This window comes from Gadus morhua, unplaced genomic scaffold (genome assembly GCF_902167405.1).
Source record: "Gadus morhua unplaced genomic scaffold, gadMor3.0, whole genome shotgun sequence".
Lineage (NCBI taxonomy): Eukaryota > Metazoa > Chordata > Actinopteri > Gadiformes > Gadidae > Gadus > Gadus morhua.
The window spans coordinates 52,132-77,869 of NW_021963956.1; the positions used below are offsets into that span (position 1 = coordinate 52,132).

The window sequence follows — 25,738 nt, forward strand, 5'->3', positions numbered from 1 at the left end:
TATGGTGGTATAGATCGCAAGGTGGAGGGATGGAGACAGCCGCTTCTGCCCTATGCAGCGTGTGTGTGCGTAAAAGATACACCTCAGGGAAACTATAAAACAAAAGGTCATTTATCAGAGTTAAAATTATTAAAGTGTTGCAGCAGCAGTAGTGGCATTTGAAAGGTAAACCCACTACTTCCGAATCCAAATTGACAACATAGCATGTGGGATCCCTTCCCAGCAGATGTAGCGCCAATCCCCGTCATCCTTGACCAAAGAGATGTACCCTATATTTTAATTGGTGTAGTCCTACTTGTACAGTTTATCAAGATTACGTTTTTACTTTATGCATATATTTTTAATTATTATCCTCATCTTTATCATCCCATATTTATTCAATTATTCTTTCCTGTGTGAAAATAATAATAAACACTTAGTTAATAGCAACACCTTCTTTAGTCCAATTGCATTAGATTATCATTACTGTGGTCCTAGGAAGACAAAAAACAAAATAAAAACTAAACTTAAAGAAAAACAAATTAGCCATAATGTGAAAATCCACCGCGTGTCTCCCTGTGACTCTCTCCCTCCTTGAGGAGAACACGCTTTCTCTCCCTGCGTGTCTCCCTCCCACTTTGGGTGCGGCCATAACGCCTTGAAGCGAGCGTGCTCCGGGGGCTGGGTGTGGGAGAAACCAGTGGTAGTTCCTTTTCTCGGCCAGCAGAGGGGTTGTTCAGGTGAAACCTACGGACAGAGACTACAAAGAACTTCAAACATGGCAGACGGGGAACTACAAATTTATCAAAGCCTGAAAACTCAACAGAGCTCTACCTGTATTCCTTGGATATGTGGTATTTTATGGCGTATGGCCACCACACGCTTTCAGTTGAACACATTCTCTATTTCCTTTCTCTGTACTGTGTGTTAGTGTGTCTCTCTGTACTGCCTTAATGGTGTAGGTCGACAAATGGGGGTGGTCGGGGTTGTGGACGCCCGTGCACTGAAGGCCGGGTGCGGGGAGGTTTGTCTTCTTAACTTTTTTAGTAACTGGGATAATTCTTCTAGCAGGGGGTGATCAAGAGTTGGGGTTGGATTGGTATTGATGCTGTCCAGTAGGGGGCGCTGTAGTTGGGGAAGGGTAAGGTTGGAGTTGTCCAGCAGGGGGCAGTCTAGTTGGGGAAGGGTAAGGTTGGTGTGGTCCAGTAGGGGGCAGTCTAGTTGGGGAAGGGTAAGGTTGGAGTTGTCCAGTGGGGGGCGCTGTGGTTGGGGAAGGGTAAGGTTGGAGTGGTCCAGTAGGCCAGGTCTATTTGGGGAAGGGTAAGGTTGGAGTTGTCCAGTGGGGGGCGCTGTGGTTGGGGAAGGGTAAGGTTGGGGTGGTCCAGTAGGCCAGGTCTATTTGGGGAAGGGTAAGGTTGGAGTGGTCCAGCAGGGGGCAGTCTAGTTGGGGAAGGGTAAGGTTGGAGTGGTCCAGCAGGGGGCAGTCTAGTTGGGGAAGGGTAAGGTTGGAGTGGTCCAGCAGGGGGCAGTCTAGTTGGGGAAGGGTAGAGTTGGAGTGGACCAACTTTGGCGGAGGGGGAGGTGTGGCTTGGGACTGAGTGAGAGAACTCAAAAAATGGCGGCCGTGATGCTATAACTCTGTGGGGCCTGTCTAACACACGAGAGCGGATGAGAGACTAGGGGGTAACTCTTGTCACTCTTGGAGGAGGAGAACGAGAAAAAGGAGGAAAAAACAGGGGGGAGGGAAGCAAAAAACAACAACAGGGCCTAAAGACGTTATTCAATACATCCAGATATTCTTTATAGCCAATAATCGTTATCTATCTTTATTGATTAATCTGCTTCAACAGACTAAACCGTCAACCAACACGGCAAAGAGATGTTGTTTAGTATCATAGTTTATCAATGCGACAGGTCCGGCAGTAATTCAAAGAAACACAGAGAAAAAAGAGATATCATTTATCCTTGTCAACTTATCTAGGTCTAGTTTTAACGGTTCAAACAGTAAATTGAAGCGACACAGTAAAAAAGGTTATTTATCATTGTCAATTTATCTATTTCCGCAGGTTACGCCATAGAGCAACGCAATACGTCAGAGAGACATTTATTCATTATTATCAATCTATCTATTCCTACATTTACCCGTTTTAACGGACAAAGATAGAGTGGATCTCGCATACACACCCACTGATTCACTCACAGATTCCCTCTTTCTCGCAGACGCACACGGAAACATATCGACAGACTTCTCATTCTGTGTCCCGCACCCACAATCATCAGACACAGCAAAATAGCGTTAAGCATAGCAAAGCAGGCAAGCGTTGCACACATAGCCGGGTTATCACTGATTGATTTATTTCCATATTTCAGCCGGCCCAAAAATACGCTCGCTCTCTTTCTTTCTCTCTCTCTGGGCCTCTTACACACACACACACACACAGCCACTCCGTCTCTCTCTCACTCGCGCATACACACGCTGTCTCTCTTTCACTCGCGCATACACACACTGTTTCTCTGTTTCTCTCTTTCACCCGCACACACACACTGTCTCTCTGGTCGTGAAGGTGGGGGTGAGAGGTCTCTGCTCCCTCTCACACACACACCTAAACAGACCTTTCTCATTCTGTCTCCTCCAAACGCACACACAAAAACATCGCCTCTTGCGTACCCGCGCACACACAGAGTCGCTCACAGCCTTTCTCTCTCTCTCACGCGCATACACACACTGTTTCTCTTTGCAAAGGGACTTTAACCCTGATAAAGGACTCCAACCTTCTCACCACATAGAATTATTTAATACACATCCAATACTCGGCCATCGGTAGTCTTGTATCACTATGACCGATTCTTATAGGCCCTTCTCTTTCCCTCTGGGTTCCACCCGCGGCCCAGGCATCCCTCTGAGTCCACTCTGTGGCCCAGGCATTTATTATTTTGGCCATCGGTAGTCTTGTATCACTATGACCGATTCTTATAGGCCCTTCTCTTTCCCTCTGGGTTCCACCCGCGGCCCAGGCATCCCTCTGAGTCCACTCTGTGGCCCAGGCATTTATTACTTTGGCCATCGGTAGTCTTGTATCACTATAACCGATTCTTATAGGCCCTTCTCTTTCCCTCTGGGTTCCACCCGCGGCCCAGGCATCCCTCTGAGTCCACTCTATGGCCCAGGCATTTATTACTTTGGCCATCGGTAGTCTTGTATCACTATGACCGATTCTTATAGGCCCTATGGTCTCGAGGGTATTCTTTCACCATGCAACGAGCCGATATTCGATGTGTCACGCATTCAGGGTCAATCGGGTTTTATGGGGAAATGCTGGGGTGCAGTCCTATTCGTCCCCACGAGATATCCCGTAGCGAACCGTTCTCACAGTCTCACCTCCTAATGTGGTTCCTATATAACTATGCAGAGTTTGGATTTTATCAACAGGTTCTGCCTACCTTTTGTTGGGCGTACGCGAGGTGAGACTGCAGGAATCGGTCCGGTGCTCCGGGGTCCCGAGGCCGTGCCGCTCTCCGTCTCTCGTTTCCCAGTTGCGGTCCAATTCAGAAAAATCACGTCGTGGGTCACCAAATTGAAGGGAAAAACGGTCTGTCTAGTTACTGGACCAGATGAAATGAGACGGAGAGGTAATAAAGTCTGTCGGCACGAGGACCTTGGATTTATTAAGTAAAGTGGCAACGGTTATACAGAGTCATAAGCGTGAGAAATCGAATATGTCTAAGTCCCTAATCAGCGCTGATGGTTCGTCCGGAGCTTCGCCTCCGTGGAAGGTCTGCTTCAGAAGAAGGTGAAGAGTCTCTGTGTGATACAGTCTTATACTGTATCTTCCTCCTGATGAGGTGTGTGCGTTTGAGATGTGTGTGGTTCTGTGTGTTTTACTTGACCTTGGCTCCCAGGCCCTGCTGTGTATGCCTCCTAACGGGGGAGATCTCCTCGTGTCTCTCAGGCCCTTGGTATGGGCAGATAACGGGGGAGAGCTTCAAAGTGTCTCCTGTGTGCGGCTCTCCCGTTCTTGAAGATGCTGCCAGCCTGGGAAATGGGGCCTTCGGCTCCGGCCTTGACCTGACTATATTCTCATGTATGTGTTATGTGTTAAAAGTTGACTATATTGTAAGGTGACTGCCATGTGATGTGCTCATTAAGCTAGGGTAGGAGTTAGCTATACTTATAATGTACATGTGATGTACTCAGCAGGTTATTTTGCCCAACATTACTTAGATGATATCTTTGGCCTCTGGGACGAATCAGAAACAGAATTTAACCATTTTATACATATCCTTAACTCACACCACCCCCGTATCAAACTCAAACACACCCTCCATCTCCAGCAGGTCCCCTTCCTAGACACAGTAGTTTTCTTCACAGACACGAAGGATGGACACAAAACATTAGCAACCAAGGTTTATTTTAAAGACACTGACAGGCATTCCTTATTATTTAACACCAGCTACCATCCCCGGCATACTTTCAGCTCCATCATCAAGTCCCAACTAATCCGTTTCCACCGCATCTGCTCTCTACCCCATCACGTAGAGGAGGCCACCGGGACCCTTTAAGGCCCTTAGACCTCGCGGCTATTCCAAACGTTTTTTTCTGACTATTAAAGGGGAAGTGACCGCCCTCTTCCAGCCAGGCCGGCCCGTTCTCCCTGAAAAAAAGAACACAGAACAAAAGTTAATTCCATTAATTACTACATTTTCGCGACAACTAGGCCCCCTCAAGCAAGCTAAAAAGCAACATTTTAATTCTGCCATACCTCAAACCGCCCCACTCGCTTCTTTTAAAATACTAATGTCCTACCGCCGTAATAAAAACCTACAGGACATTTTAGTCCATACGACTCCCCACTCTCCCTTACCCCACTCTTCTCACCCTCTCTAACTCTAAACCCTTCAACGTCCTATCACCCCTCTGCCCTCTGGGTTTGAGATGTGAATAGGATATCAGAGATGCCCAGAAAGGCAGGGGAGAATGTAGGGACAGACATCCCACACCTCCTTACCTCTGACTCCCCACCCTTTCCCCCCACCACTCTTCTCACTCTCTCTAAACCTAAACCCTTCAACATTTAAAATTTAAAAAGTTTGTTTTTAATCCTAAACCTAACCTTTAGCTTTATTCCCTAAACCCACCCCTAAAACCATTTTGTATTTATTTAGAATGATATTGTTACGGATTTTAAGCACATAAACTGCCCCCACATAGCCACTAGGAAGCAGGATCTAACACACAAATTGCATAACCCTCACATAGCCACTAGGAAGCGGGATCAAACACCATTAAACAGGCGAGGAGGGAGGAACCATTACGTCACGTTGGCCACGCCCACTTGACCCTATAAAAGTCGACAGAGAGATTGGAGGGCAGAACACATAGCCAGACCCGCAGAGAGCCTGCATCTCGAAGTAGCTCTACTATATTTCTCTCACACACACGTTAGATACTATTCCCTCCCTTCGACTTCATAGTTATCATACCAAAATGACCAACGAAGGCGAAGGATAAATCTGGGGCAAGTTTTTCTTGCTTTATTTAAAACTAAACAATATTCAATTACCTGATGCTATGCTATGTATGAGGTGCAGGTTATTTTGTAATTGTTTTAACATTTCCTGGGGTTATGCAGTGTATGGAACTATTTTCTTTAGACTTTTTCTCTACCACTTATCTAAATCTAAATCCTAACCTTAACCCTTAGCCTTATTCCCTAACCTTAACCCGAGTGGCTATCCCTACCACTTATCTAAATCCTTTCCTTAACCTTTAGCCTTATTCCCTAACCTTAACCCGAGTGGCTATCCCCACCACTTATCTAAATCCTAACCTTAACCTTTAGCCTTATTCCCTAACCTTAACCCGAGTGGCTATCCCGACCCCTAACCTTAATCTTTAGCCTTATGAGGCACCAAATGAGGAGCACTAACGAGAATCTTTCCCATCTTAACACCAAACGAACAACGAGAAATCTATCCTATCTTAAAACTAACCGAGGAGCACGAACGAAAAATCTATGCCCAAAGCTTCTTTGAGTCTTATGCTCCCCAACCTAACCCTAACACGAATAATAAATATATAGAACTGAACTGAACTACTGAACGGTTATGCCGCTTTTCCACTGCATGGTACCAGCTCGACACGACTCGACTCAGCTCGCATTTTTTGAGTTTCCACCGTGAAAACTTGGTATCTGGTACCTGAAGTGGCTGCTTTTTTTAGTACCGCCTCGCTCTAGGTTCCAAGCGAGCTGAGCCAATGCTAAAAGGTGACGTCGCCTGGAAAGTACCTGTACAATCAATATCCTACATTGCAGAATGGGCCCGCACCTTTCGCCCACTCTCACTCAGCACAGGGGCCCCACAGGGTTGTGTACTTAGCCCTTTACTCTACTCCTTGTACACACATGACTGTGCCCCATCTCACACTACCAACACCATAGTGAAATTCGCAGATGACACAACTGTGGTGGGTCTGATCACCAAAGGTGATGAGGCCAATTACAGAGAGGAGGTTCAAAGGCTGACAGAGTGGTGCTCAGAGAACAACCTGAGCCAAAACATCAAAAAAACAAAAGAACTGATCATTGATTACAGGAAGAAGCAGGACACACACACCACTACACATCAACGGGGAGACGGTGGAGAGGGTGTCCAGCTTCAAATTCTTGGGCATACACATCCCAGAGAACTTATCATGGGCAATAAACACAACAGCAATAGTTAAGAAAGCACAGCAGCGGCTATACTTTCTCCGCACACTCAGGAAAGTCAATCTCTCACAACAGCACCTAAGGTCCTTCTATCGCTGCTCCATCGAGAGTGTGCTCACCTATGGAATCCTGCCCTGGTACGGTAGCAGTTCTGCTGCAGACAGGAAGTCACTGCAGAGGATTATTAAAACCGCCCAAAACATCATCAACCAACAGCTACCTACCATGGACACCATCTTCAACTCCCGATGCTTGCAGAAGACACACAACATTATGAAAGACTCATACCACCCTGCCAACTATCTGTTTGAACTGCTGCTCTCAGGGAAATGTTACAGGTCCATCAGAACACGCACCACAAGATTCATAAACAGTTTCTATCCCAAAGCAGTCACCATACTTAACTGACTTGAAAATAAATCCACTAGTTCCGACAGTATTAATCCATGACGTCCACATGTAATGCAATGCTCAGCACTTTACATATTTGTACCACTATTTTAAGGCATACTATTTTCTTTTACTATTTTTTAGGCATACAATGGCACTAAGTTAACGGTATAGTGTGTGACGACATGAATGTAGTGAGTGAATGAAATGTTGAACGTATTTTCTTTATTTATTTATTATTTATTATGTTACCTTTTTTAAATGAGACCAGTACGTGAGTGCACTGAATTTCGTTGTACTTCTGTCCAATGACAAATAAATATATCCTATCCTATCCTATACTGAGTAAATCTTTCAAGGTGGAGAGTCTGTACTGTCATGCAGTTTTCTTCGGTTTGAACAAATCATAAGTGTTATTTGTAGTTGACCTTGATATAACTACTGTAGCTGTATTACTTAGGCTGAATCACTAACAAAGTGTAAATCATTTCAAACATATTTCAGCAGACACTTGTTAACTCTCTGGGAAGGAAGGCCACACCACAACCAATCTCGAATACGACCTCAGATCAGACGAGACAACCCACTGAACTTAAGCATATCACTAAGCGGAGGAAAAGAAATGCTGGAAAAGGGAACCCTGGTGTCCTGGTTACGGGGGACGATGGTAACAAATTTGATTCAGGGGTCTAGGGTGACTTTACTCAATGTTTAATTGAATTGTCTGTTAAGAATGAGTACTTTGTCAAATGTAATTATAATTTGTAACCTCAAACTCTTTTTATTAAGTTGATGGAAAAGTGCCCTTATGCATCATGTTTCCCATCTTCTCTCAGAGCTCTGAATATCTATATGACTGCAAAACCTGTTATTACTGATGTACACCGTCCTTTACTTGAATTTTTGTGTACTCTTTCTATATATTGTTACGACCCCTCCCTTTCGGCAGCTGATTACTTCCTGCAGGAGTTGGCTGAAAGGGAGGGTCGTTAGGGCAAGTTGCTCACACCTGGCTAGGCCTCTACCCAAGGTGATATAAGCCAGCCTGGTCTCATTGTCTCTCTCTCTCCTAGGCTCCACGCTGCTACACGTTGTTGGTTCTTGGTTCTTTTTGATGGCTTCCTTTTACACTCAACAGCAGCACACACATCTCACTCATCCATGCACTACATTCACCACTGATGCCACTACTCTCCACACCTCATGCTATTGGTAAATATGATTGTTTAAGTTATAATAAAACCTTTTCATTTATCACTTTCAACCTGACTTGTCTCCCCTCCTTGTCACATATGCTAAGCCAGTTTGTGACAAGTGGGGGCTCGTCCGGGATCCAGTACTAGGATTAAAATAGCTTAAATTTTGACTGTACTGGTAAATTGGCCCGGTTTAGGTTGGTGTGTGCTTCCTCCTCTTGCAGACAATGGTTTTTGGTTTGCTTTGTTGGAGTGTACACTACTTGTTGTTGGACATAGCCTTGCTTGTGTATGGTTTGAGTTTTTCCCCATTTCCCCCACACCTGTGTAATGTGTGTGTGTGTGTGGTAAGGGGTATGCCTTCTTTAATGGACAGTACCTTGCCTGAACGGACCGGCATTCTACTCGTCTCTGCACCAAAGACTGATCACTTAAATGGACACTCTTTGTGGTCCATGTCCCCCCCTCCCAGTAAACGCAGATGGTATCATTGGTTAAACTAACATCGTTGTATAGTGTAGTGTGTGGAATGTATAGGTAATGAGCTGCTATGTATCGACTGGCTTTCACTTCCCATAGCTGTGAGTTAGAGGACTTAACATTACCCCCCCTCTCCCCGCCCCGCCCCCACTGCTTTCTTCACATTCGTGTTGTTTTGATAAATGGATACCATAGAACTGGGTGAAGTGTGATCCCTGAGCATATTGAATCGTATTCATACATGCAAGTGCCTCTGTATAATGGCTTTTTGTTGTTTTTGAATTGATTTTGTTAAACTGTAATCGTAGATTGGAGGATGCAGCCTGGAGGGAGTGCGGTACTGACTGTCAATTATTGGTAACGTATGAACCATGACAGTTTGGGACATATTCGCACTTTGTTTGATGTATAACACGAGGTGGAACCTCGTTCTTATGGAGGGGGGTGTAACGACCCCTCCCTTTCGGCAGCTGATTACTTCCTGCAGGAGTTGGCTGAAAGGGAGGGTCGTTAGGGCAAGTTGCTCACACCTGGCTAGGCCTCTACCCAAGGTGATATAAGCCAGCCTGGTCTCATTGTCTCTCTCTCTCCTAGGCTCCACGCTGCTACAGGTTGTTGGTTCTTGGTTCTTTTTGATGGCTTCCTTTTACACTCAACAGCAGCACACACATCTCACTCATCCATGCACTACATTCACCACTGATGCCACTACTCTCCACACCTCATGCTATTGGTAAATATGATTGTTTAAGTTATAATAAAACCTGTTCATTTATCACTTTCAACCTGACTTGTCTCCCCTCCTTGTCACATATGCTGAGCCAGTTTGTGACAATATCAATATTTTTTTAATGTAGTGGTAGAGCCATTTTTGGGCCGAGAGTAGGGTGAAACATTTATATATATATATATAAATGTGTTAAAATAAATCTAGTTTACATTACAAACTGAAGCCCCACTCACCAAGTGTGCCTCAGAAAGTAGGATTTTTTTTCCCAAACATTCATAATGTTTGGGGAAAAGGGGTTTTATTGTCTTTGTATAACTTGTTGTGTTATTAGGTTGAGTGGGGTTAACGGGTTTGGGTTCTTTATTGTTTGTGCGTTCTGGTCACCAAGAGAACAAAGATCATGGCCGACCATCGCAATACGACCGGGGCAGCGCATACCAGTGCATCGCCGAGAACAGCTCAATGGGACCCTTGCACGGGTTTCAAATGTGATCTGGTCACCCAGAGAACAAAGATCACGGCCGACCATCGCAATACGACCGGGGCAGCGCCTACCAGTGCATCGCCGAGAACAGCTCAATGGGCTCCTGCACTCCTTGCAAGAAACGGGAAAGCAAAGCCAGCATGAACAAGACCTCCAAGTTACTGTCCACCAGTGCCAAAAGGATTTGGCACAGTTCTTACGGGGAGGTGGAGCTTGAGCGTGTGCGATAGTACCCGAAAGATGGTGAACTATGCCTGGGCAGGGCGAAGCCAGAGGAAACTCTGGTGGAGGCCCGTAGCGGTCCTGACGTGCAAATCGGTCATCCGACCTGGGCATAGGGGCGAAAGACTAATCGAACCATCTAGTAGCTGGTTCCCTCCGAAGGCGCTCATTACTCGCAGTTTTATCTGGTAAAGCGAATGACCTGCTCAGCATGGCAGAGAGCACGGAGAAATCAAAGAAAAAGAAGGAAGACGTTAAGAAAGCAAAGCAGGAGAAGCCTGGCCAGAAGGAATCTCAGAAGGAGAGACGCGCGGGAGTCGACGAGCAACCTGCTCCTCCTATGGTGAAAAAGCCCCCAACACGGGAGCCCATGTCCAGTGAGAGCCGAGGCGGAGCAGTGGAGGGTCAAAGGGCCCCAAGAAGGAATGCGTTTGAGGAGCGACCGTATGAGCCAGAACAGTACTACCAGGAAAACTTCGGCCCCAAGGCCGACCTATTCTCAAACTTTAAATGGGTAAGAGGAGGAAAAGAAACGCTGGAAATAACTGGTCCGAAATGTTTATATTTTTAATGAAACAATACGAATTCATAAATCGGACAGAATTTTATTAAAGTTAGTCTTTAACCAAGGGCGGGTACGGGGATCTGTCAATCATTGGATGAATATTAGTATTACACTTATGGCTATTCATTTCTCCACGGGATTCCCGTTGTAACCTTATTTGTTTTGGGTTATTGAAAGGGCTTTATGAACGGTTATATTTTGAGCAATTCTATTAACTTATTATATTTTGAGCAATTCTATCAACTCAAATAAGTAAATGGATCTTTTAACTTATTTGACCTTTCAGAGGACAGAGTACTTCTACCAGACAGAGGACACTTATTACATTGTCCTGGAGCTGATGGAGGGGGGAGAGCTGTTTAACAGGGTGAAGGCGGGACAAGGCCTGGATGAGGCTGTGGCTAAACTCTACTTCTACCAGATGCTGATGGCAGTGGAGTACCTCCACAGGAATGGCATCATCCACAGAGATCTGTGAAGCCAGCGGCGAAGGCTGCTGCCCCTAAAGCCAAGAAGGCTGCTGCCCCTAAAGCCAAGAAGGCTTCTTGAATACTCCCAAGGAATGGAATACTCCCAAGAAAACACCGATTGTTTTTTGTCTCGGACTCAAACTCACGACCACGGGGCATGCACCCTACCAATAGACGAGGTTGTGTAAACAAACATAAAAAAAAAGGAAAAAAAACTTGAATACAAACTGAAAAGAAGAACCATTTCTCTTTGAGTCCCGAACCTTCCCCGTACGGCAATAGATTATCATCATGTCCAATGCCAATTTTAGGGAAATCAAAAGATGAATATCCTGACCAATATATAGAGCACCTGAAGGACAAGTGGAGAAGCAGGGCTTATCTTCTTATCATCTTCCTCGTCACAGAGCCGAGGAAGATGTACTTTGTTGCTTGCTTATCTTCAATCAGTGTATCTGTGCCACTTTAATTGCCATCTAAGGCTATAGAGCAACGGAAAGATCCACCAATAGTGCAAGAATATCATCATATTCTTGCACTATGTGTGTGTGTGTTTTCAGGCCTGTCCTTTGTGGCTCCAGCCTTCATGAGGAGAGAGAAGTCCGGCCTGTTATTACTGATGTACACCGTCCTTTACTTGAATTTTTGTGTACTCTTTCTGGGCCGAGAGTAGGGTGAAACATTTATATATATATATAAATGTGTTAAAATAAATCTAGTTTACATTACAAACTGAAGCCCCACTCACCAAGTGTGCCTCAGAAGAAAGTAGGATTTTTTTCCCAAACATTCATAATGTTTGGGGAAAAGGGGTTTTATTGTCTTTGTATAACTTGTTGTGTTATTAGGTTAAGTGGGGTTAACGGGTTTGGGTTCTTTATTGTTTGTGTGTTCTGGTCACCCAGAGAACGAAGATCACGGCTGACCATCGCAATACGACCGGGGCAGCGCATACCAGTGCATCGCCGAGAACAGCTCAATGGGACCCTTGCACGTGTTTCAAATGTGATCTGGTCATCCAGAGAACAAAGATCATGGCCGACCATCGCAATACGACCGCGGGTGCGACCACCAGTGCATCGCCGATAACAGCTCAACGCGAGCGAAGAGGGAAAAGCCCAGCGGTCTTTGTTCAAAAGCATTTCCTTTTTCTTTTCTTTTCTTTAAGTTAAGGGACATGTAAACTTCTATAGAAAACTACACCCACACATGATGTCGGGTCAATAGCTCCAAAATCACGCTTTTTCTCTTGCGGTCTTTGTTCATTAATTTCATCGATTGGGTTCCTTTGTTAAACCAAAAGCATGGGAGCACAAATCTCAAACCGCTGGAAAGGAAGACGTTGCTGCAGAAAAGCCAGCAGTATTAAACCGTTTAAGTAGGACATGCTGGCTTCAGATTAAAAAAATGTATTTACTTGTTTTATTTGACATTGAATGTATCGAATTCAATGTTTTGTTCAAAAAGAAAAACTGCCTATTTGTTGTCATGTTTCGTTTGTATAACTTGTTGTGTTATTAGGTTAAGTGGGGTTAACGGGTGTGGGTTCTTTATTGTTTGTGTGTTCTGGTCACCCAGAGAACAAAGATCACGGCCGACCATCGCAATACGACCGGGGCAGCGCCTACCAGTGCATCGCCGAGAACAGCTCAATGGGCTCCTGCACTCCTTGCAAGAAACGGGAAAGCAAAGCCAACATGAACAAGACCTCAAAGTTACCGTCCACCAGTGCCAAAAGGATTCAGAAGGAATTGGCAGACATCACACTGGACCCTCCGCCAAATTGCAGCGCCGGGCCCAAGGGAGACATAATCTATGAGTGGCGCTAAGCGGAGGAAAATAAACTAACCAGGATTCCCTGGTTAGTTAGCGGCGAGCGAAGAGGGAAAAGTCCAGCGGTCTTTGTTCAAAAGCATTTGCGGTCTTTGTGTCAATTCGCCAAATTGCAGCGCCGGGCCCAAGGGAGACAACATCTATGAGTGGCGCTCCACCATCCTGAGACCCCCGGGCTCCGTGTACGAGGGAGGAGTCTTCTTCCTGGACATCGCTTTCACGCCAGACTACCCCTTCAAACCCCCAAAGGTGACGTTTCGCACAAGCCCTACAAAAGCGATTCTCTGGCTACGATGTTGAGAGGACCCGCGTCTGGATCCGCTGCTAAACCACCACAGGAAGACAGATGATACGAGACTAAAACACTACTTTGTCCACCTTTCAAATACAAAATACTCCCAAGAAAACACAGATTGTTTTTTGTCTCGGACTCAAACTCACGACCACGGGGCATGCACCTTACCAATGGACAAGGTTGTGTAAACAAACATAAAAAAAAAGGAAAAAAATTGAATACAAACTGAAAAGAAGAACAATTTCTCTTTGAGTCCCGAACCTTCCCCGTACGGCAATAGATTATCATCATGTCCAATGCCAATTTTAGGGAAATCAAAAGATGAATATCCTGACCAATATATAGAGCACCTGAAGAACAAGTGGAGAAGCAGGGCTTATCTTCTTATCATCTTCCTCGTCACAGAGCCGAGGAAGATGTACTTTGTTGCTTGCTTATCTTCAATCAGTGTATCTGTGCCACTTTAATTGCCATCTAAGGCTATAGAGCAACGGAAAGATCCACCAATAGTGCAAGAATATCATCATATTCTTGCACTATGTGTGTGTGTGTGTTTTCAGGCCTGTCCTTTGTGGCTCCAGCCTTCATGAGGAGAGAGAAGTCCGGCCAGGTGAGAGTCTGCTCACCTGAAGAGACAGACTCTGAGGAGGAGCAGCTCTGGACCTCTGGATTGACCGGTACAAAGACATTTGCAAGACATTTCTGCAAGGAGTAATGTGCCCTAAATCCAGTGTTTGCTAAAGATAAAAAAGACCACTTTATCAAATCCCAATGGGACCTGACCACTCTATGGAAAAGTGCCCTTATGCATCATGTTTCCCATCTTCTCTCAGAGCTCTGAATATCTATATGACTGCAAAACCTGTTATTACTGATGTACACCGTCCTTTACTTGAATTTTTGTGTACTCTATCTATGTATCAATAATTTTTTAAAGTAGTGGTAGAGCCATTTTTGGGCCGAGAGTAGGGTGAAACATTTATATATATATATAAGTGTGTTAAAATAAATCTAGTTTACATTACAAACTGAAGCCCCACTCACCAAGTGTGCCTCAGAAGGAAGTAGGATTCAAGACCACTCCCTATATTGACGGGTTTCGACACATCCAGAAAATCTCAAACCATATAAATCGTTTTGTAGCTAAAGTCCCAGTGCTGCAGAGGATATTATGGGATTGGACCTACGCTTTCTTGGCTGTTTTTTGGCTTTGAGCTAAAAAAAATAAATACAATATATGAAGATTGCCTATCCACCTTGGAGCTTTTACATTCACGTGAACTTCTAAAAGGATGTATCACTGCTAATATTTTACAGAAGAATTGGAAAGTTTTCCACCGAAATGGAAGGGACTATTCCATGGATAATCTTTTCATTTGTGTTGTTAATTTGTCATTGTGAAGGTAAGACCACGCTGTGAATTAAACGGTTAGTCTTCTCAGGGCAATGACTGCCCTCTTGCTCTTTCTGGGAGAAATCCCCACTCTCTCCTTTACCTCTCTGGCCAACCGTTGGGCCACAGAGGGCCTCTTCTTCAAGGAGCCAGCACAAGGAAATTCCAAATCTATGTTACAACTTCGAAATCTAAATATGTTGAATGGTGAGACTAATTCTTTGTTAAACGAATAAACTAAACCAGGGGTCTTCAACGTTTTCCCAGCCAAGGACCCCCAAACTGAAGATAAATTGTGTTTCATATTAAACTATCCTTCTTAATTGAAGGAGCAGGCAGAGAAAAGCTCTCTCCATCGGATCAAAAGTGTCCATGTAAACGCGGCTAATGTGTTGGATCATGTTAATGTGTAGTTAAAGACATTTCGATTTGTGGAAACAATTGCGGGGGAATATAAAAAAAAAGTCGAATCAACAAAAACTTTCGCGACCCCCCTGCAGTACCTCCGCGGACCCCCTAGGGGTCGCGGACTCCCTGTTGAAGAGCCCTGCTCTAAGTATTTGAAGCTGATTGGTGCTAGCTGAGCTCCCCTCACTCTCCCCTCCCACCGTCTCTGCAGAGAGCCCCCGGCTGTCCGCCCAGTCCGCCACCGCCCCGCCGCCCAAGAAGGGCCGGAAGGTGAGCCTCAAGTGGGATTCTGATCCGTGTTGAGGACCCTGTTTGGCAATAAGGTTCTGTGTGGAGATGCTTCACCCCAAAGAGTATTATTGCACGAGGAATAGAATACAGAATATAGAATAGGCTGATTTAAAGAAGTGTGCCGAGGACTGAGACTTCTTTTTGGAGACTCCTGATGAAAGCTTCTGCTAATCGACCAGACGATGCATGTGACGATTGTGTCTAATTTGTTTTCAGAAGTGGACGCCCTTCATGGACGAGGGTCTGCTGAAAGCTTCTGCTTTTATGTGCTGATGGTATTTTGTTTTCAGAAGTGGACACCCTTCTTGGACGAGGTTCTGACCAAGGCCGTGAGGAAGCACGGCGAGGGCAACTGGAAGCGCATGCTGCTGGACCACGACTACAACGGCCGCACGGGCGTCATGCTGAAGGACCGCTGGAGGATCCTGAAGAGGGACACCGTGGCCTGACCCGGCCCCCCTACCCCCAAAGCCATGTATATTGATAATTATTTTTTTTAAACAGTGTGTGAGCATATGTTGTAAGAATGCCTTTGTAATACAAAAGGGACCCTTTTTTTTTTTCAATGTTCTCATAATCGTTTGCATAATTTTCTTATTTATGTTTCATTTTCACGGTTTATGTCCTTGTGTTTTCACTTGATTCTCCCGATGGATGCTGACGTGTTCAAGCGCCAATTGCGCTCAAATGCTACTAGAGGACTAGTGTTCAAGCGCCACTAGAGGGTCCTCTGAACAGCAATAGAAAGTTCTGTGCTGCATTTGTATTAAAAAATATTTGACATTTTCTTTGTCAAATATTCCACCAGAATAAACGGCTGGCTGCCAATGGTTCCATCGTGGTCTCAATCACACAACGCAACGAGAGAGTATGCAACCCCTACACGTGCAAGGTTCACAGTGGGCAGCCGCAGCCATGAGTTTCACCCTACTCTCGGCCCAAAGATCACCTATCAGGTGCCGGAGGAGTACATCTCTCGCGAGCTGTTCGACACTAATGGTGGATTCAATGATTCGTTTACGTGAACCAGTTCGCGTCAGTCAGTTCGCCAAGATGAGTCGTTCGCGAATCGTTCGTTTGTTTGTTTGTTCGGTCAGTCCAGTTTCCGTTTCCGGTAGCGGTGAATCGCATCATGGAATGCACCCATTGCATGGTTCTCAGCTGAGTCAGTCAGACTCAGTGCTACCGGAAACTCGACTGAACAGGTTCAGTCGAGTTTCCGGTGAATCGAATGGTGAATCGAATCTGAGTCTGTCAGACTCAGACTCTCAAAGGATCGTGGAACTTAAGTCGGTCATCAGCTGCTGACTTTATCCTGAAAGGTGAGTCAATATCCTTAATTGTATATATTAAAAAAATACCCGAGATAAACGAACAATGTGTAACCCTAACCCTAAAATGTAAACACCAGGCTACTCGACAAGAAAATGTAACGAACCACCTGAGGCTTTACTTTACCTCAGAGATAATGCGTTAGTTAATAATGATATGCCGTGCCGCATATTATGCGGCATCTGCGCATAGTGCTGCTGCGTAGGCCTACATGGACGTTCCAAGTATGTTTACTTCATGTATCGTTGAAGCTAACTAAGTAAAGCCTAGTTATAACTATAACCTACTCCTGGTGCAGTGCATGCAACAGTGTGTGCCATTTATTCAGCTACAGTATGGGAAGGTTACTTTGAAAATGTAATTCGATACTGTTACAAGTTAGTTACCCTATTAAGAACGTAATAGTATGTGTATTATTATTAATATTATCAAAGCCAATATAACACATTTGAGTTTTCCTTTTTAACCGTAGGCTACAATAGGCCTATCCCTCAACACTGAATGAGCTACTGTGTCAACTGTGGAACACAAACTTTAACATATTTTTGACTATGAAATCATTCTGAGATCTAATAGATTTGATTAAAAAAAAACGTTTTAATAATATCAAAATATATAAATAATAAAATTATTCACACACACACAGTGGCGGTTGGTGAATTTTATTTTAGGGGGGGCTAAAAGTTTGTAAACCAAACCCCTGTAGGGGGTTCTGGGGGCATCCTTCCCAGTAGATTTTATTGTGATTTTCACATAAAACTAAGCATTCTGGTGCATTCTGACAAAATAATAAAGACAAAATAGAACATTTCCTTACAAAGACGAATGGAGCAGGGGAACTAAGTTGTAACTTAATTTATTTGCCTTGTAGAATTCAGCAAGATTAAAAGTGCAAATACATCAATAATAATTGGGAATTATACACAAGAGTCAAGTATGCACTTAGACAAATACGATAAAATATCAATATAATATGTGCAACCTTTTTATGTGCGGTTGTTCAATACACACTGAAGGCATGATGCCAAAATAGGTTTGCAGAGAACTATATACAATATACACACTGAAGGCATGATGCCACCATAGGTTTGCAGAGAACTATATACAATATGCACACTGAAGGCATGATGCCACCATAGGTTTGCAGTGAACTATATACAATATGCACACTGAAGGCATGATGCCACCATAGGTTTGCAGTGAACTATATACAATATGCACACTGAAGGCATGATGCCACCATAGGTTTGCAGAGAACTATTTACAATATGCACACTGAAGGCATGATGCCACCATAGGTTTGCAGTGAACTATATACAATATACACTTGAAAGGGGTGTGGTGGGGGGGTTGTGAGGGGCGCTGTAACCCAGTGTCCATCCTCAGGGGTAGGGAACAAAACCGAACATTGCCATTTAACAAACATTTTTGTCCTTTGACCAACAGTGATGGCAGAAACAAAACCCAAGAACCTCTGGGAACTGAAGAAGCCTGAATGTTCACTTCAGGTTCGCATTCAGGAACATGACTTGTTGCGCCTTGGAGGGAGACAGACGGCTGCGCCTGTCTGAAATGATCAGCCCCATCTTGCTGAACACGCATTCAGATGGCACTGACGTGGCGACTACAGACAATCTCTCCAGCATCAGCTGAGTGAGCCGTGGATAGATCACCGATCTACTTTTCCACCAGGTCAGAGGGTTGGAGGACCTAGGGATCAGTGCCTCTTACAGGAAGGACCGGATCTCGAGGGACGCTTCCGCACCTGCACTAAGGTGACTAACGAGCCCTGAGACCTGCTCGACGAGGTCACCCCAGACCATGCTCTCTTCTGTGGGTTGTCCCCCCGCAGCTCCTTCTTCCACCAGAGCTTCCTGCTGGGATGGATTGGAGACAGTCGCCTGTGCTGCAGCAGTTGTGAGCCTTTGGATGGCCTCGGTGGCTGCCTGGTCATCAGAGAAGGTCTTCTTCTTGAATCAGACAGCAAGGCGTTGTACTCGATCCTGTGGAAACGCTTTGCCATCTCAGCGTTGAGTGAGGTTAAAAGGGACACCACCACAGGCTGCTTGAAGCATCCGGACCTCAGGTGGTTTGCATTGACCCTCTGCAGACCCCGTGCCAAAAGAATGATTTTGGAGGCAGTCACGTAGCTACAGATAGGACACGGAAAGGACACAGTTACAGTGGGTCATCTTTGTTATGTGGAACCTTTTTTAAATGTGTTTTGAATAAAATATTTATGAATTGGTTTCTCTATTTATTATCCATGTATTTATGTATTTATTTAAATACTATGTATGTATATCTATTTATTGACCATATTTTTATCTATTGACCTTTTATCTATGTATTGCCATTACCATGTGTCATATATGTCATGTCATTTATTATTCCCCAATGAATTTAATTACATAAATTAAATAAATAGATAAAATACATACCCTTCTCCACTGATCTCCACTGTCACCTCTTCATATGGCTGAAGCGCCTCGCATGCCTCTTCAATGGCCGCCCACTCATCATAGGTCAAGGTGGTCACTGCTGGATTCACCAAAGCCAGGGTGGTGATGATGGCCTCCCTCAGTCTCACAAAACGCTTCAACATGAAGTAGGTTGAGTTCCACCGGGTGGGGCAATCCTGCAGAACCTTCAGGTCTGGCTGACCCATTTGAAGCAGAGTGGCCCTTAGCTTCTCCGCCGACAAGGAGCGATGGAAGTGTGGGGGGACGTGCGACGTCTTGGCTGGGGGGATTAGACCTGAGTGCGGGCAGGTGTCGGCACTCAGGCCAATCAGGGAGTGTTTGTACTTATGTGCCTGCTTTTGTCTTGTAGTGGGGGGGGAATCCAGGAAGGATTGGCAGCAGAAAGGAGCCGATCGCCAACGGAGATCGCGTTGAGCAGAATATAATTTACATTTTGGCCAATTGTCTTTGGTTGCACGTTTTTGAAAGACAATAAAAGAACTTCCTGGTGGAAGAAGCCAAGCCTGTGTCCAGCGCTCGTTGAACTCGTTACAGAAGTGGTCCGCAATTTGTTTGACCATATCCACTGTTTCTGACAGCTTTTTCAACCCCCCCCTAACTATCAGATTCAATGTATGGGCAAAACAATGCAGGTGCTTCCATCGGCATTTCTGAATCGCCAAGGTTATATTCGACGCTCCATCTGAAACGCAGGCGACCACCTTGTCCTGGATCTCCCACTCCCGCGTGATCCTCAAAAGATGTCCGGACAAATTGTCCGCTGTGTGTCGCTCACTGAATTGAAAACAATCCAGGAGACAGCTGACCATTTCATAATTCTCCACGAAATGGCATGTCACGGACATATAGCTCTGGGTCGTCCTGGATGTCCAACAGTTTGTTGTCAGACACACAGCTGCAGCGTGTCCCACTCTCTCCTTGACTCCGGCATGGCAGGTGGCATAAAACCGAGGAACCAGGACCTTGGAGACGGTCTTCCTACCTGGTAGGGTGTAAAAGGGATTAAGGGCCTTTGTAAATGCCTTGAAGCCCCGGTCCTCCACAAATGAAAATGGCTGTAGGTCCCAGACCACCATTTTCGCCAGCTGTTCATCCAGGTTTTTCTGCCGTTGCGGTGTTATCGGCCGCGACATGTACTGGGTCAGCCTGGATTGCGTAGCCTGGCCTCTGCCCCTGGAGTCTGTGGTTTGCGATGATCCCGCAGACGGTGCCGCAGACGGTGCCTCGGCCTCCTCTTCCTCCTCTTCCTCCTCTCTCCTCACCTCGCAAAGCCGGGCCCCAGGGTGCCTGGTCTTGATGTGACAGTGCAAATTGGCTGTGGACCCTCCTTTAAACGAGATTTTGTTCTTGCAAATATTGCAGGTAGCTAACACTGAACCCTCGGTTGTGTTAAAATGAGTCCACACGATGCTCTTCTTTCGTCCCGACATGGTTGACCTCTTATCTTTTGTTATAATAATAACGCAGATGAAGATCAAGAGACTCGAGACAAGAGGAAGTTAAAGTTCAGAGTTTAAGTTATAGTTCAACTGAGACCCACCAACTGTTGGGGGTGGGGGGGTGATGGATGTTAAAAAAAATGTGTGAAACTAGCAAATACAACATTGTGTATGGTTAAATATGTTAGCATCTTTATTCAATGGCCTTTGAGTTATTCAACAGCTTTATTTAATGTATGCATAATGACATGTCCTTAAATTAATAGGCCAAGGATCAAAATGCCCCCTTCCCAACATTCAAGGTGAAGTTTGACAAATCAAACCCAGAGGGGTGGGTGGGGGGGGTAGTTGATTATCGGAAGCTTAACAAATCAGCAAGATAATAGACTTGATTTAGCAATGATGGAGTTTAAAAGTAATTTGTGTAGAGTTGTGTTTATTCTGGGCATATTTGATTTTTCTTGGGTTAACAGTAACAACACTATTGTGAAGATGGCCACCCCCACTCAAGAATCGATCAAGATCCACCATGGTGGGGGTCCCAGGTCGCGTGCAGCAGAACGAACCACGAAAGAACAAGACAGATTGACGAGACGTTCAAATATTTTATTAATCTGGCACGACACAGAAAATACAAAGACAACATGCATTTACCATTTCACTGATATTTAATCGTATTATCGTACGCTCACTAAGCCCCTTCGTTTTTTTCCCCAAGGAATCGGTTTATTTCTGGCTTGCATACGATTGTCTGGCTCTCGTGAGTCGCCTCGGTCTCTCGTCTTCGCCACTCACACAGTGAGTGAGTGAACGAACTGTCAGCGAGTCGTGGGTCTGGGAGGAGTCAATTCTGAATCACGAACGAGACGAACGAGACGAACGAGGCGAACGAGAGAGAAGAACCAGTTCGGTTTGTTCGTTCTAACGATTCGTTCGTTCGAACGAATCAGTTCGCGACCGAACCACCACTAGTCTGAGGTGAGCGGGTGACAACACCTGGCCCTTAGATCAGCCAAGGGCTTAATTAATGCCGAGGGGAAGACGGTTGTTTCAGATTATTGAAAGTTTAGATAATTGAAAGTTATTTTGAATTATTGATTGTTTTTGTTTATTCATTTTTCATTTTTGCCTCCTGATGGACATTATTGTGCCTGAATAAATTCAGGCCAACGGCCTTACTAACATCGTTCACTCTGCCTCCAATCCTTCCACCGCCGCAAGGCCATCCTGGTAACTAATATTGTGATAATATTCATCAGTTATAGTAATATTATAACAGTATTCATCAGTGATAGTAATATTTTAACAGTATTCATCAGTGATAGTAATATTGTTATAGTGTTCATCAGAACTGAAATTATATTTTCAGAATCCCAGTTTAACAATTATAATTAATACCGGCTTGTATTTCCAGTTGGTCTCCTTGACCTTGAGGCTAGAGTGTGAGGTCGTTCTAGATGGCGCTCTATTCCGAGGTGGCTATCACTAAAGCTAACATGAAGCTAAAGGCGTTGTGTATGTTGGGTGTAATGAGCTCACAGGAGTCCCAGCGTTCTGCTCTCAGCGCTTTATTAAAACATTCCTGGACACGACGCTCGGTGATCATGAGTGATGTGATGATGAGAGTTGATCAGGAGCCCGTCCTCTGGCCGGGTCACATGGGGCTCCAGGTGGGAGGTCAGAGGTCAGAGCCAGTCCTCTGGCCGGGTCGCATGGGGCTCCAGGGGGGAGGTCAGAGGTCAGAGTGAATAATGTGCGTGGTGGGTGTAATGCAGGCGTAATGAATGTGTCATAGGTGTATTATGAATAATGAATGTGTAGTGGGAGTATGATGAATGTGTAATAGGTGTGTTATGAATAATGAATGTGTAATGGGAGTATGATGAATGTGTAATAGGTGTAGGGTGAATGTGATGTGGATAGTAAGTGATAAAAGTGTAATGGATGGTGAATGATGAATGTATGTAAAGTGTAAGATGGACGTATAGAGTGGGTGTAGTAGATGTGTAATAGGTGAAGGGTGTATGCTGGTTGTGGTGAATGTGTGTTATGGTTCAGGATTTTTCCTTCAGGCCTGTGGGTGTGAGTGTATGTAACCGGGTCATCCTTTGGTATTCTATGTGTTTGCGTTGTTGGGTGGTCAATCTAGGGTCTGATTCTAATCCAGCGATGTTGAGGTGGGTGACGGGTTGTTGTGTGAAATGTTGATCCAGAGTGGTTTGTGGGTGCTGGTGTTTGATGTCGAGGAGTTGATGTTTCAGTCAGATGATCATGAGATGTTTCGTTTCTCCAATGGATTGTTGATGGCGGTGTGTGCATGTGATGATGTAGACTGTGTTGGGGGAATCAATGCTTGGGGGTGAAGGATGGGTAGAGTGGTGTGGCTATGTGGGTTGGTGATGGAGTTGTGTGGTTTGAAGTGTGTGGTAGACGGTGGTGGTTGTGTGGCTTTGCGGGAGAAGGTGGAGGTGACCAGGAGATCTTTGAGGTTTTTGTTTTTCCTGTACGCAGAAATGATTTTGTGTTGTTGCATGTTCTTGTACGGTTGTGAAGTGAGAGTTGATGCTGTGGTGTAGGGAGAGGGTTCTACGGGAGAAGGTGGTGACGAAGTGTAGGATGGTAGTGAGGGGAGTCTGTGGGTTAGGGTTAGGTGTGTGGAGAGGTCAGAGGTTATGGTTGGGAGAGGGGAGGGGTTAAGGTTAGGCTGAGGGTTGGGACGGTCAGTGGGACCCGACAGCCGTCACCTCGTCTCTGAGTCGAGTGGTGGTCCTAGATGATTTAGTGCTGACTTTCCTACAAAAGTCAAATTAATCTGTGTTTGTGTGTGTGTGTGTGTGTGTGTGTGTGTGTGTTTAATCTGTTAACACAGAGGTCTACCAAGCCTCAAGGTGCTCTTCTGTCCGTTCGGTTGCTTCACTTATTTCCACTTCGACTGTTGAGGTCCACCTGGTAACTAATGACGCCACCGCCTTTCTGAATTCCCATTGGTCGAGCGGGTCCGCCTCCTCCCTCCCCTCGAGTCCCGGTTCAGACCTTCAGGAGACCAGACGCCCCCCCTCCACACTCAGCATGGGGGGGGGGGGGGGGGGGGGGGAACTGCTGCTGCTGCTGGGGCTCCTCTCCGGGGGGTCTGCAGGAAGGACCCTTCAGAGCGTCTCGGTCAGAACTATATATAGAACTAGAACTAGAACTATAGTGGTCCCGAAGCAGTGCTTGGTTTCGTTTTCTTTCCTTTTGATGTGAAACTGTGTTTGTGTACGATCTCAAACTCGAACAATTAATCCACAGTATGGTTCTGATATTTAAACCGATTTAAACCCTCTCTCTCTCTCTCTCTCTCTCTCTCTCTCTCTCTCTCTCTCTGTCTGTCGCTCTCCCTCCCCTTCTCCCCTCTCTCCCATCTCTTCTCCTCATCTCCCCTCTCTCTTTCTCTACCTCTCCTCTCTTCTCTTCTGCGCTGTGAGAGAGAAACGCGGTCCCGAATGACTCAGATCGTCGGGTTCGTACATTTTTTGTCTCCTTATCGGGGAAACCACAGAGAACTGGACTTCAGTCAGGCCCAGGAGGAATCGGAGGAACAAGTCCAGGTCCAGGTGTTCATTCTCACTCAAGAATGAACACCTGTCTCTCTCTCTCTCACTCTCACTCTCTCTCTCTCTCACTCTCACTCTCACTCTCACTCTCTCTTTCTCTCCCTCTCTCTCTATCACTCTGTCTCTCTTTCTCTCTGTACTTAATGAATCCTTTAAGTACAAATAAAACAATATCATGAAATAACTAAAGCAACGGCTTTTAAGTGTTGGACTATAAAGACAAGAGATAGCCATTAATAAAGGCTATCTCTCAGATAGCACTTGTTATGCTACCATTACGCCTGCACATTATTACGTCTCCTATTGCACTCTTACCATCCCTGGGGATCCCTCTTCTGGGTTCCTTCTCCAGGTTCCCTGACATTAGGGGGGGTTTCCCTGCCCTTTGGGGGGCTAGGGTCAGGGGGCGTCCTTTAAGAAGCGGCCTGCGAAGCCCATCAGATCTCTGGTCCAGGGCGTTCTAAACTGTTTGACCTGATGGGGATGTGGTGTTTCAAGGCTGCTCGGACGGCCGGGGAGTTTCCCCCACAGAGCCATCCCCCCAAACACAGACATGTTGCCATGGCTGAGAATATATTGTGAAATACACTCAATAATTATTCTGACGACATGGAAAAAAAAACAAGATTACGCACACACACACACACACACACACACACACACACACACACACACACACACACACACACACACACACACACACACACAGACCACAGATAACAAGGGGTTATCAAAGGGTTTAGCGTCCTGTAGCTCTACGTATCTGGAGACGCAACGGTGCAAAGGAGGAAATGAAGATCTCAAGGTAAATACGTTTCTTCATTACTATTACCATATAAGACTGCAAGTCTGCAAGTATCCATCACAGCTTGCACAACAGCAAAGATGTCTGTTTGTGTGTGTTTGTGTGCGTGTGTGTGTCAACATTAACTTTTTTATGAGGCCTTTTCCCTCGGATAACTACATTAACCTTTTACTTGTCAAAGCACAAAAGTCACTTTTACGAGTAAAAATTTGTCAGCTTACATTTCAAAAAAAGTTCATGTTGTTTGAATTCAAAAGAACCAACAGTTGCAATCATTCACACCATGTCAACCACATCACTAAAACAGCCACATCCCTCCTCTCAATCACACCACCTCTGAGCAATGTTTAAATCCTCACTTCTTCTCAATCGACTTTCCATCTTTAAACTGTTCAGGAAGTCCCATAGACCAGTCACCCTTCATGGAGACACAGCTGGGTCCAGGGGAGTCTGCTCTCTCCTGCTGCTCTGGGCGTCACCACAACACAGCTGTTACTCAGACTAATGATGAAGTCATGATATACATCCTAACAGTGTCACAAACATAGAAATGCTTTGGTAAGACTTTACAATAAGGTACGCAAAAACGTGGGTAGTTACTGAGTAACAAATGATGAACGACCAGGGCCCTAACTGGGGC

General features: G+C 45.2%; 1 protein-coding gene across 1 annotated transcript; it reads left to right on the top strand.

Moving 5' to 3' along the window:
- Positions 1-10,005: 10,005 nt before the first annotated feature.
- On the top strand, positions 10,006-15,895 carry LOC115538227 (ubiquitin-conjugating enzyme E2 E1-like). The gene is made up of 5 exons (XM_030349884.1): positions 10,006-10,150; positions 12,965-13,008; positions 13,169-13,318; positions 15,367-15,425; positions 15,737-15,895. The coding sequence occupies exons 1-5, from the start codon at positions 10,065-10,067 to the stop codon at positions 15,893-15,895; spliced, it is 498 nt and encodes a 165-aa protein (XP_030205744.1). The 5' UTR covers positions 10,006-10,064.
- Positions 15,896-25,738: the final 9,843 nt, after the last annotated feature.